The sequence below is a fragment of the Lissotriton vulgaris genome, chromosome 5 (assembly GCF_964263255.1).
Source record: "Lissotriton vulgaris chromosome 5, aLisVul1.2, whole genome shotgun sequence".
Taxonomy (NCBI): Eukaryota; Metazoa; Chordata; class Amphibia; order Caudata; family Salamandridae; genus Lissotriton; species Lissotriton vulgaris.
The window spans coordinates 1949793275-1949807026 of NC_141693.1; the positions used below are offsets into that span (position 1 = coordinate 1949793275).

The 13752-nt window shown below is 42.8% G+C and overlaps 1 protein-coding gene across 9 annotated transcripts in view; it reads left to right on the plus strand.

Moving 5' to 3' along the window:
• BAG6 (BAG cochaperone 6) overlaps positions 1-13752 on the plus strand; it is a 371215-nt gene that overhangs the window by 113018 nt on the left and 244445 nt on the right. For all 9 annotated transcript variants that reach the window (XM_086924623.1, XM_086924622.1, XM_086924621.1 and 6 more), the window contains 3 exons: positions 10494-10568; positions 11219-11544; positions 12179-12308. In XM_086924623.1, the coding sequence (XP_086780749.1) occupies positions 10494-10568; positions 11219-11544; positions 12179-12308 (531 nt within the window). The remainder of the gene's footprint in view (positions 1-10493; positions 10569-11218; positions 11545-12178; positions 12309-13752) is intronic.

The window sequence follows — 13752 nt, forward strand, 5'->3', positions numbered from 1 at the left end:
CCATGCAGAGTGAGTGACCAAAACCGACCCCCTGCCAAAAAACCGGCCCTCACCCATCCAGCCTACCGGGGGATTGCCCGGTGCCTGGCATTGCCAGTCCGGCCCTGGGAGTGTGCAGATATACTCCCAAAACTTAAGGCTTCTTCAACTCACGAGAGCCACTGCCGGGTTAAAAGCTACAAGAGCAATATCATCGGTGTAGGCCAAAGTCTTGGTATCTCTAATCTCAGTGTAAACGGATCAATGGTCATCACAAATAATTGGGGAACACGGAAAGCCTTGCTTTGTCCCCCTTGAGATCTTAAATTAATACAGAGCCTTTACTGCATGGATGAAACCCGATCCAATACCCAGTTTTTGCATGGTGACCCAAAGATAGTGCCATGAGACAATCTCCAAAGTTTCTGACGCATCTAGCAGAATCAAAGCCATAGGGTCCCTAAACACTTGTCCCGAATCAAAGAGAGAAATAACTCTTGTGGTATGGGCGGTTGTGCCTCTCCCAAGGATAAACCAGTGTTGCCTGAATTACCTGAGGAAAAAAGAGGTGCCTCGATCTTAGAATACATTTTCGAATCTCCGTTGATTAAAGTAATCTGGTGATAGGAGCCAAGTTACTGTATCTGGTTGTTCTTCTTGGGGAATACAATAATTTTAGCAGAGGACCAGGAAGCTGAGGGAGTTGTTACACTATGTATCCGCTCAAATAAGGTCATAATACATTCCTTAAATAGCCCAGAGAGTAATCTATAAAATTAAGTGGGAATAGAATAATTACCAGCTGCCTTTCCCGCTGGCAAACTAGTCCAGGCAAGCAGGATCTCTTCCCACTGTAACTGTCCCTCTAAAGATTAATGCCCTGAAAACCCAAAGTGCATCCCAGGAATCTATTATAACCTATGTCCTGTGGAAGCTAGGAGAGCAGGAGAAGAGACCGAAGAAATAACAAGGTTTCTGGGGATTCCTGAATGTGTGGAGTGGGGTAATGCTAGAGCATTGCTGGTAAGCCTTTTAAAAGACTCATTTCCATATGTGAAAAAATGGGACTGGGATGCAGAGGTTAAACATGTGCATTGTTTCCTCTTAATGCTGAAAACACAACAATCGAATGATGTGGATAGTCTTCAAGCAATGCTTGTGTACTTTGGAAACTTTCTGCTTTGACAGTTTATTTATGATGAGGCTTGCCCGAATGCAAAAAAGAACAAGGGACCTTCATTCTTTGTTAAGCTGGATATTGCACATGCTACAGTTGAGCGTAGGCGGTGCTTGTGGCAGTTGTTTGGTTGCTGAGGTTTACCTACAAAACCCAGCTAGAAAATTCTATTTAATGGGCGAGCTCGCAGTTTTATATCTGAAATTCAGTCACAGGAATGTCTAAAATTGTTCACAGGAGGGCCTACTAAATTTTTTAGATACCTGTAAGGTTTCCGGGCAGGGTGTCGGATAGGTTGGCAAAGATAAGGTAAAGCAGTAATGGCGGTATAAAAATGTAGGCGAAAGCGGATTCATGTTGGAGGGCCCTTTTGTGGGGGTGGGGGTCAGGCGGTAGAGTAGGTATGTTATTCAGGCTTGGCATGATTGCTCATTTTTTGGTGGGGAGGGATCTGAGGAGGGGGTGTTGGGATTGGAAGGGCCTTGAGTGGTGGGGGAAGGGGGTTTCACACATTGGTATATTAATAAGATGGAGAATTGGATGCTACAGGATGAAAGGATCCGAGATCTGTTTTTTAAATCTTGTGCACGTGGCTTTAAGGACTTATGCAAGGTCTGTAAATTAGGATGAACTGATGACTGGTAGGAGAAAGCTACAGATTACTACTATCTACATTTGCGGGTTAATTTATGCCAAGAAAAGACAGTTGCACTAGGGGTTCAAACGATATAGGTAGATCTTATCGTTTTGCAAGAAACTCACATTTGAGGAGCATGGAGGGCTGTGTTAAATTCTCTTGGTATAGATTGATCGGGGTACCTCCCAAGGTGCGAGCACAGGCGTGTGGCAATTTTGGCTCGAACGTTTGGTGTATAGTTTAACAAGATGCGGGTGGATAAGCACGGCAGATGGGTCATTGTTGAATGCCAGACTTTATACTGGATCTAAACTTGCATTATGTTCAGTGTACTAATGTATTGCAGACGTTCAATGGGCATTTGACAGGCTTTCTAATGCTCTGGCACTTTGGCACCTGCCAATCCAAATGTGTGGTAATATGAATATTAATCTACCCTGTAACTGGTCTATAGAAGAATGTCAAACCTGCACAGGCCGGAAACCTAAAGCATTTTAGTCACTGAAGGTTGTCGTAATCTTAGTTTGGTTGATATATGGCATAGTAAGAGACCTTGGGTGAATACATTACTCAGTACCTCATCAATCACATGCCCGTTTAGACCATTTCTATATGTCACACACTTCCACATCCACAGAATGATTGAATTGAAAGAGGCCCTCGGTTTTTGTTGGGTCATAACCCTCTAGTGCTAGAGATTCATGGAGAAGAATTTAAACGGAAGACTGCTCCTGAAGCTTTGAAAGGGCCCTGTTAGTAAAGGTACCCTTTTGGGTCTCAATGCCCTAGGTGCCCTGGGCACCATTTACTAGAGACCTACAGGGGGGTCTGAAGTTGACAATCGTGGTACAGTTTTAGGGAAGGAGCTCTGGCACCTGCATTAGTTTTTGTTTTTTGAAATTGGCTCGACCTGTTCTATCTTTAGGCTATCGGGGACCATGCCCTGAGAGACAGATGATTTGATAATCTTTTTCAATAAGGGTAGTATAGAAGATCTAAGCTTTTGGACAAGCTTAGTGGGCAGAGGATCATTAAAATGGTTGGAGGGTTTTGTTGAAGTCATTATTGTGTGTATGTCTATTTTATCTGGGATTTTGAACGAGTACCAAGCAGCCTTATTTTTTGTAGTATATCCAGTATGAGGAGAGCTGACCAGGTGCTGCACCGGGTGGAGACTGGGCTGATCAAACGCTGAGAGGCTACATGCAGTTCTAACCCAATCTTCCTTGTATTATTGTTGAAATGGGCGGAAAACTCATCAACAATAAGTAGCGTTTCCTTGTCTACAGAATGTTTAGAATGGCAAGTTGGTTGTTTGATGATTTCAAATTTTTTTTAATCTGTTTTTGGCATTATCTAGTTGTGACCTGATGTATTCTGCTCTTAACCTTCCGATGTTTTTATTGTAAAAGCTTCTTACTGCTGTCAAATGCTAGAGTTGAGAGCCAGATGGATACATTCTCCATGATCTCGCAACAAACCTTAGAAGGCCCCTTATTGCCATAGAACTGGGGGTTCGACTGTCTGCTCTGTATTCTTTTAAGCTGTTTTGGAGCCAGCTTCTCCAGAATGTCTGCCATGAATTGGGTGTAATGGTCTGTAAGCTCATTCACATTTATCACGCTCATGGGAGGAGGAAGGATGTTGCTAAAAACAGTTAGATCAGCAGGATTAATATTTCTTAAGTCTCTTGACCATTGCCTGGGTTTAAGTAGTTGCCCCTTTCTAGACAGAGCTGCTTCCAGGATAAGGAAGGGAAGGAGTGATCAGACCAGTTAATTGGGGTTATAGAATCATGCTGAATCAGTTTATCCTTGGCGATTAGATCAAGGGTCGAGGCTTTCTGTTGAGCCATTGCAAGATTGGGTGAGGTTGAGGTTCGTAAGGAAGGCCTTAAAGGTGTGGAGAATGGGTTCATTTAATTAATTCCAGTGGATGTTGAAATGCCCAAGGAAGTTATGATTGATGTGTTGCTCTGAGTTAGAGGAGATGGTCTCCAATATTTGTTAAAAACAAGGTAGGTAATTTCCCGGGGGGAGGAGGGGTGGTAAATTGTGAGTTTTACAGACAGGCTTTTTTTAATTGCTCCATATTTCTATACCTAGGTATTCACACAGTGTTATTGTAGCCATTTTGTGTTTGTTTTATGGTGAGCATGGAGCGGTAAATGCATGCTATGCCACCACCAGTACTTCCGGATCTATCAAGTCTGATGTCTTAGTTTGGTTGTGCTAGTATGTCAAAAGTGTAAGGTGGATGCATCATTGAGCCATGTTTCAGGTGGGATAAGGAGGTCAAGGTCATGAGCAAGAATTAAAGCATTGATGTCAGCTGCATGTTTTACTGCAGATCTGCAATTAAGGAGCAAAGATCTTAGATGAGATTTGGTAACACATTTCTCATGGTGTCATGTGGACTTGTTCATGGATCTATTGGTGAGAGTGGGTTCACTATGTGGGTAAGAGGGAATAGTCTGGATGGTGCTATGCGATGGTGTTGAATCCATGTGTATTGGTATATAATAGCAGAAGGGAGTGTATGTAGACATCAGGTAGGTGTTCTGAGACCATTTGGTGTCTAGAGGTAGGATTGGAGTACAGTCAAAATCTCACACAAGTTCTCGTTAATCATTGAAACCTGGTGAGAAGTTTGGTCCTTCCATAGAAAACTAAATGATTTGTGTGAGAGGTTCTGTTATCCTACGAGGTTCAGTTATAATTTTTCATGAGCTTAAAGGTGATGTGTATAAAGGTTCTAGAGATTAGCTTTAACTAACTGAAGGTCTTTACTAAGGTCAGTAAGTTTGTCCTCAAGGTAAGAGGGTTCATCATTATGGATGGAAATATAGTGTGGCCTGTGGGGGGAGAAGGGGAATGTGTGCTCACTGGGGTGTATGGGGAGGTTCTCAACCTGGAGTGACCATCAATATTGTGGGAAGAAGAATCTGCCAGTGGAGGGCTATGGTGGGGGATTGCTGGGTGTGATGGTAAAATGACGGATAGTGGAAGTGATGAAATAAATGTCAAATGTTTCAATTTCTCCCGACTTTCCCTGATCCGTGCCTCCAAGCAGTAGCCAGTTGGATGGCTGGATGCAAATTAATGCTTAAGGAGGACAAAATAGAAGTGATTCCTCTTGGTAATAACTTTAGCAACCTTCCGAGTTCTCTATCTGACGTCCCGAGCAAGTTGCCAGCCCCAAGAAATGCACTAAAGAGCCTTGGAATGTGGTTAGACGTTAGTTTTACAATGGACCATCAAATGAAAAAGCTTGCTGTCCCTTCTTGTTATGGCATACTGAGCCTTTTGGAGAGGTTCTCAAGCTTCTCCCATTCACAACTAGGAGAGTGATCGTCCTGGGCTTCGTGTTCCGCCTTGCTCATGGAAGCTCCCTGTACTCTGCTCGCCCTGCTATGTCATCAGAAAGTTGCAGACTGCAGAATTCTGCTGCATGACTTTTTATTAAAATTCCCAAACACCAGTCTGCTAAGACTGCTTTTAGGGATCTCAACTGGTTACTGGTGGAACGCCGAGTGCAGTTTAAGACACCCTGCGTTATGCATAGGGCTTTCAACAATAAAGTACCCTCTGTTGAGACCATTAGCCTCCCATATATGACAGTGTGAATCCTCAGATCCTCTTCAGTTCGTACTCTGAGGGTTCCTTGGATCACAAGATACCGATAAGCAGGGGGTTCCATATCAGTTCTGTCTCCTAAACTGTGGTTTAGCCCTGCCCCTGAATCTGTGCTCAATCGTCTTAAACTCCCCTTCCTTAAGGCCCTGAAGATATGTATTTTCGGAGACTGATCCCCTTGCAGCTCTATTATTGTACGGTGTCTGTTGTGGCGCTGGGAGGCCTCCAAGCCACACGTATTACAAAAACACTAGACTAGACATCTGCTGTCAGGAGGCCAGTTTTAGTGACTCAAAGGTTGGTGTGGGTGAAAGTGTCAATGTAAATGAAATTACTGGGTTGTGGCTGTTTACGAATCTCAGGCAGTGGTTATTTCTTGGTCTTCCATAATCTGATGGCCTGTCCCACTTCGGTAAGTGGGTAATGGGAGAAGGTCAGGAATCATTGTTAGGTGTTCTGGGAATATCCGCGCATGTTCCTGTATTGACAATACCAGGAGGGACAGGTGATGGCATAGGAGATGAGATAAAGGAGGGACTGTAAGACTCCTGTGTTTTAGCCTCTGAGTTCGGGCGGGGGGGGCCTTGACTTTGGGAGGCGATGTGGGCATTGTTAGGCATAGTTAGGCATTGTTCTTTTGGTCTAAACTCTTTAGATTGCAAAAAGAAGATTGGATGTGCTGAGTACCGCAAGGCTCGGCCTTGAGCCCCACACTTTTTAACATTTACATGTCCCGCTTGCATTTCGGATTCAGTCCTTTGGTATCGACTTTTGCGCAAATGATACCCAGCTTCTGCTGATTTATGAAGACAACTCTGCTGTAGTCAAGGAAAGATTTTCTCCTTGCATTGTGATGGTAGTGGCTTAAAGCCAACTGCCTACTGTAGGACGCTGGCTCTGTATATACTAAACCAAAGTGAGGTACAGTGATCCAGCGGTAATTTCATGGTAATTTCTCAATGCAAAACATCGTTCATCTCTGGTTTACCACTTTAAGAGGATGGACCTTGTCCACCCTTAATCGTCAGACTTTGCATAAAGATGAAAATCAAATGCAATTGAATATTTAAGGCAATAATGAGAGTTGCATAGTTTTAAAGGGTTTTATTTTCTAATCAATGTTAAGGTTCTCTGAATCTTTATTCATTAATCAAATATCAATCGGGTTACAGAATTGAAAAGTAGAATTAATACAGAACATATCCTAGGTTGCATACAAGGCACTCCATAAAGGAAGGAAAAACCTGTTTCTATGTCACTCAGAAAACGCTTAGTTCTAGAAAATATAATTCTAGAATGAGTTTTGCAAGGCTAATCAATAATTATTAATTGGCAAAAATCTCCCATAAAGAGAAATAAATGCATAAGACAAATCCTTCAAAACCAGTTAGTCAAAGCACAAAATTTTAAAGTTTTAGAATCTCAACCTGTCCTGATATATAAGCTTGTCTCTCTTTCTCTGTCTGCTCGCTGTGCATGTCTGCTTCTGTGTCTGACAGAGAAACTGCTCCTTGAATGAGCCCTCCATTCAAAAGACCACAGAAGCTGTGATCTGGCTCGCGTTCTGCCAAAAATATAGTATGCAAGTCTAGCTTACACCTCTCTGAAAAAATTAGCAAGGCCACACCTCCCAGCTTAACAACCCCTATGTCAAAGAAAAATACACATGATGGTATTCGTAGCTTGTCCAATCAGATTTTCAGAACACATCGACACCCCATGGGCTTACTGGGCACGTCATCAATCAGGCGCACATTTGAGTCTTGTGCTAAATGAAAACACTAAGATTTTCTGCAACAAAAGTATGAATCGGGCGGAAACAGATAATACATATTATAAGAAAAATGTGTGCTTTGCACTTTTCACTCTGTTATTAAGTGAAGTAAGCTTTGTTTAGACGACTACATAGAAATAAAGGTTTGCAACATGCCTTCATGAAGAGACGGAAACAGAGGCGTTAATTATAACAAAGGTCTTTTATGGAGAGGAGACGGGAGGAAACCGAGAGCAAACATTCCTATCGAGGCTGAAGACAGCATAGCGAGCTGAGCCTGCCAAAGAATTTTCAGCCTTTTCTACACCGTCAAATTTGTGTTAATTCAGCACAATTAAAAGTTCAAAATACATTTTCTAAAGTACATGTACATTCTATAGTGAGGTTAAATCAAAAATAAACTCAATTAAACATCCATGATGAATTGAGCATGGTTTTACATGATTATTTTTGCAGGCCTCATGTTTTCACTTTTCATGCACCAAAAGGGCCACTTTTAAAAAGCATTTGACCAGGCCTCATTTCATGTTTTTCTCTTTGCATGCACCATAATCAGCGTGCCATTTTTTAAATGCAGTCGGTCTAAAACTTAAAGCAGAGCAATGCCAAAATCTAGGTGAAATTTGAGCTACATCAGTATGCAGAGAACCTCTGCCTACCCCTTGGGGTTCCACTGGGCTAAGTGAGATAGCACCTTACACTCTAGTGTGGTTGGTTTTGTCAGACCAGTCATGTCTGGTGGTGGCAGCTGAAAGCATCCACTCAGCCTGTACACTAGGGGTAAGTCGTTTTTCAGGGGGCATCTCTAAGATGTCCTATGTGTACATTTTTCATAAAATCCCACACTGGCATCAGTGTGGGTTTAAAGTGCTGAGAACTTTGATACCAAACTTCTCCGTTTTCAGTGTAGCCATTCTGGTGCGGTGGAGTTCGTAATGATAAACTCCCAGCACCAAATACTCTTAAAGGCAGCAATGCACTTACAATGTCTACGAGTGGACTGTTGGGAAACAGGGCTCATGCACCACTGGTATAGTGCACCCAGCTAGAGGGGTGACCGATGCCAGGGCAGTGGGTTGTAGGCATGACACACGGATGTGTGCCATGCCGACTCTTCACTTTGTTCTGCCCCAAAACACACAGCCTGCGAAGGCAGTGTGTGTAAGGGTACAGGACCTCTAAGGGTGGCACAATAAGTGCTGCAGCCCTTAGAGGCCATCTCTGGTCATAGTGCCCTGGGTACCTGTGGTACCATTTACCAGGGGCTGACCTGTGGCCAGAGATACCAATTGGGTTTAGGCTTTGATGCAGTTTTAGGGTAAGATCTTAGGCCCTGGGTACCTGGCTAGCAGGAGCCCAGGGCACACTCAGACAAAGCACATCAGCAATTCAGCAAAAGGTGGGCGCAACCATGCAGACAAAGGGCACTTTCTCACACCTGCATAGTAATCATGACAAAACCGATTCTGTTTGGCCCAAGCCCCCTTCCCAGTTTATCAGGTGCCTGGCTGAGCAGTTGCACACTATCCCAACCTCTCTCCGCCAGAGGTTGCTAAGAACCTAGGAGTGCACCTTGACATTCACCCATCTTTTAATCTCTGATTTCTCCAGTGGTTGAAATATCCTGCTGGACACTCTAGTTACTTAGAACATTTCTAGATTTCCTGCCATGGGAAGCCTGGAAATCAGTAGTCCAGGCTTTTATTCTCTACAGATTGGATTACGCAAATGTTCTCCATCAGGGGTTCCCGGTCTGCCTTTTACTGTGGCTATAAACTGTGCAGAAATGGCAATTTGCTTTTTGTTTAAGCTACCCAGGCGTGCTGGAGTATCGCACTACCGTAGCCAACTGCATTGGCTACCGGCGAGGAAAAGGATAACCACGCTGGTCCTAAATGCCTGGCCAACAGGCTATATGAATACCGCCCACAAAGAACCTTGTGTGTACAGTCTGCCCGGCTGCCAGGTCGACCTGCTCTGTTTAGGCAGCGAATTACTGGAGTGAGCTTCCTCTCTAACTCCGATGTATTACAGCCAAAAACGTTTTTCAGAAGCAATTTAAAAACTCATCTGTTCAGAATGTAGGGTGGATGATCTCTCTTGACCTTTTGCCTTAGCACCAGGACACACTTATAGTAGCTGTGCGCTTTAGACATGTTTTTATTCTTTCACAGAAAGCAACATTTTTATTTTGTATTTTGCATTGGGATGGAAGGGATGGGGTTTGATGAGAGTTGGAGACTGGATGGTCTGTTCTGTGATAGTTGAAAAAGGGGGCTGGCGCAGGGAAGAGCCAAAGTGTGTCCTGGTGGGTATCAAAAACCTACCTTTAAACATGAGTATATGGTATTGGTATGTTCAAAGCAGGTATAGAGTGGCTGTGGATAGGTATAAAGTGCCTATGGATAAGTGAGGGCGAGGAAACTGTTTCTGGCTCTGTTTAGCAAAGCCTGCAAGATTTTCTTTTTTATTATTTCGGTAACACCTGTAGGTTGCCAGCAATTGTTACTCAGTGATGAACTTTAGAAAACTGCACAGTTGATTGGTCTTTCACAAAACCTAATGCTTTCCATTTAGGGTGCTCCTACACTGTTGACAAAGATTCTTGGTGACCAAAATCATTAATGTTTTGGTTCGTGCATTAGTCAGTGGTTAGCTGGGTGGTGTTATCAGTAGTTTTCTAGCTGGGCGTTGCCCTGGAAGAAGGCCTTCTAAGTTAGTGTGCTTCTAACTATTCATGTGGCAAGCAGTAATGTAGCTTCAGTATTAATCAGGGTGACCATGATTGGTGAACGTTTCAATCTGAGATAAAGTGATGAGTAATTGGGGAGTCTGTACTACCCTCTAACTAATGACTATTATTTAAGCGTCCTTTGCTTCTTTGAGTCCTCTTTTCCTCATGGTAAGTGCTATTCAAGGAACCCTGGTTCATTTTTACATGCTATTAACCTATCAAATTGTAAACAGTATAGAAAATTAGTTGTTTAGGATGGTTTCTACCTTTAACATGTTGTTGCAAATATATCGACCTAAGCATAAGGATGTGAATGAAAACATTCCATTTATTGCGTATAATTTGTAGTGAGATTCCAAAATGAAAGCTTATAAATACCCCCTCGACCCCCCCACCTATATTTGGTCAACTGAATTTGTAACCAGCCATAATAAGCAGCCCCAGACCACCCCCAAGACTTTTAAACCTGAGGCGTACCCTTGTTGAGCCCTGGATTTTAGAAATGTTTTGACCAAAGACTTCCCTGCTCCCACTAACGTCTGTGTGTCTTCTTACAGAGTGAGCCACGTCTGCGCCTTGTGATGGCTCAGCACATGCTCCGGGATTTGCAGAGGATCATTGCTAGGCTGGAGGTAAGAGCTGGCAACTTTGATGGATAACTATGCACTTGCTGATATCTAGATTGTTTGTGCTTCATGTTGTAATTGGCACTGTTCTGTAGTTGGTAGTTTATGCTATCTCTAATGGTGCTAAATTTTTCTAAATGTATTTGTACTCATATTGGCCCAGTGAGCCGACCTGTTGATACCAACATGCCAGTATCGGTTTTAGCTTGGCAAAGCTACAGTTGAGCATCTTGCAGTATATTTTTTCATTTGTTTCCTTAGCCTTCATGGTTTCATTTTCTTTTCGTCCCCAGCTGCTATCTGATTTGCAGCTCCTATGGTGTCCTAAAGTGCTATTTTGATTTTATAAATGTAACTGCTTAAGCAAGATCCATGTGAGGACTGTGTGGTTTATTGTTTGGTTCTTAAGTCATTTCTGTCTTTTCAGACATCTTTGGCAGTCAGACAATGGTTAAACTTCGAGACCCTTTTAGAATGTATCACACTTTCTGCAAATTGTTTCATTGCACTTTTAGAACTTGTTTTTCGCCAGCACTAAAAGTATACTGTGTAAGGCATAAGGGTTTGAATTTGATGGCTTTGGTTTGGAAATAAATAAGCACTTTCTGAACAGGGTGCAGACATTGATGTTGCAATATTTTACATTTGATGAATAGGGCCAAACCAATGGAGGGCAGAATGAAAGTACTGCCCAGGCTGCCCAGGACAGTCCATCGGAGATCCTGGAAACCCCGGAGAGTGGAGAAGGAGGAATAGCGACAGAAGCCATGGATGTTGAGGAGGCTGCCGCTGAGGCAGCTGCACATGAGCACAGATTGGAGACAAGTTTTCGTGTGACGGTACGGATGGGGGAAGCTGCATCGACCACATCAACCGGAGCCACAAGCTATGCGGCAGCGGCTGCAGCCCCTCCACCACCAGCCCCAGCAGCACCAGGTGTTTCGATCACCACCGGGCCCACAACCATTGAAGCAGCGGCAAAGTAAGTGGTAGTGCGTTTTTTCTGCCTTGACTAGTTTTTGCTTTCCTTCAATTTCGTGTTCTTTTAGTGTTTCTTTCCACACTCACTTACCCATCAGCGACATCATTCCATCCTCCATTTTCGCTTTACCTTCATTTCCCCATTCATCTCTTTTGCCTTACTGTCTTGGCCCGTGCTTTGTGGGAAGGTTTAGCTGAGGTTTGACACTTTCAAATTCCTGTTGAAGTGCCATTTATTGCTGTGGTCTAATGTGTAGTATAAATGCACCTTTAAAAAATTAAATCCTCGTACTGTAGAATTGCAACATTTCTTCTCGTTTACTCCTTGCCTGTGTTCTGTCACCTTTCCTCTCATGATTGAGAACATTCTTTTAACTTTGCTCCATATTGCCTTTTTTCTTCTGTATGAATTTTCTTTGTTATATGCATTCATCTTTAAAAAAAAGTGTTCCTCGTTTGTCCTTTCATTTGTCTTGTATCAACGTGACCACCTACTTTAATTTTTTTTTCCCTCTGGTCCTAACCGTGGTCCTTTCCTATCTTCCAATTTTAATTGCCTAACAGCAATAATACAGATTTGCTTTTTTTGTAATGCTTGGAAGGCCACCAGTCTCTGATTTTGCTTTTTATCACAGCCACCCATCTCCTTCAGACTATCGTGAGGTGCTGATGGAATTGCGGAACCTGGAGAGCAGACTCCATCCCTTCCTTGAACGATACCAGGACATCCTCGGCAGTGCCACCACTGCAGATTACAACAACAATGTATGTAAAACTGTTGGAGTGAGGGGTGAGATGATAATCTGTTGAGGGTCTTCTCATGCCAAGTTAATGAAAGATGAAACTTTCCCGTTGTATGAATAACTTCTTCATAACTGTAACATTCCCGCTTTGAAGAATGTGTAAAGTTAGACCCTGCTTACACTTTGGAGATAAAAGTAAACTGAAGTCTTTACTATACTAAAATATAGGTATTCCTTTGATTTTTGGTATAACCCACCTCCCAAGGCCCCTCCCCGCCTTCAACAGCACCTAATGTTCATCTTAGCTCTATTTCTTTTAAATTAAGCCCTCCCTGCAACTCGTGTCAAACCGCTTGCTCTTAGAGAACAGTCATGAATACCATACACAACTGCATTTACAGCTCAGCCAGATACCAGAAAGAGAAGGTATGTTGTGCACCTGGAGTGCTCTGCCTCCTTAGAACTGAGGGCCACTGAATGATGGGCATAGAGGGAGACGTATGATGTGAGATAAAGCCTCCCTAAAAAGGGCTGCAATAAGCTCAAGATCTTTAATGTCTTTGAATTCTCTCATTTCCTCAGAATCCCTGCGGGAATTATGTGAATGTATGTGGAGAGGGTGTTATGAGCATAGTTCAGTAAAAAGAACATTGAATAGGATGTTTTTTCTCTCCCATTCCGGCGTTGTATGAAGTGGAGTCCTATAATGTGCTTCATGTGTACCTGTTTTAGAATGTTCCTGTATTGCAGTCCCCCGGCTTTTGCCTGCTCTCTGGCTTAAGCAGAGAGTTCTCCAAGCTGACATCCAGACATAGCATTCATAACTGCTTGGACTAAACTAGTCTAACTTATATAGGCAATTGCTGCAGCAGCCAGAGTTTATTGAATGGGTAGCAATTCACTTAATCATTCGCAACAAACTAGTTCTACCTTTTTTTATTTTTATCCATTCAGGAGGATCTCACCAAAGGGAGACCTAGAGGCTGAACACCTCTCTAACCACTAAAACCAATCTGAGATTTGTGTGCTATGTTGACAGTCTCAAATGCATTTCAAAGGGGAATTTGTGAAAGATGTGTGGTTCATATGCGGTCAGTCCAGCAATTTAACTCATTCAGTTGGATATGAGTGTTTTCCACCTTTTTTTGACCATTTGAGACAACTCTTTCCCTAGAGCCCCCAGCAGCCCATAAATTCCATGACACTGTCCAGAAACCCAGATTCATGCAAGTCATTTTTCAGCAGAATGACTCCATTAAAATCACCTAACACATTTCCAAAACCAAAGTTTTCTTTTATTTCCTTACACTTGTACCATTCTACGCGTCTCAAAAAATTAATCTGTTATCCTACTTAGCACCTCAATGTCACAAAACTCAGTCCTGAATGCTGCTCTGCACCCTTCTTTAAAAGCAAAAAGTAGATGCCGGATTTTCAACTTGCTTGTTGTAAAATCCTGAAATGCT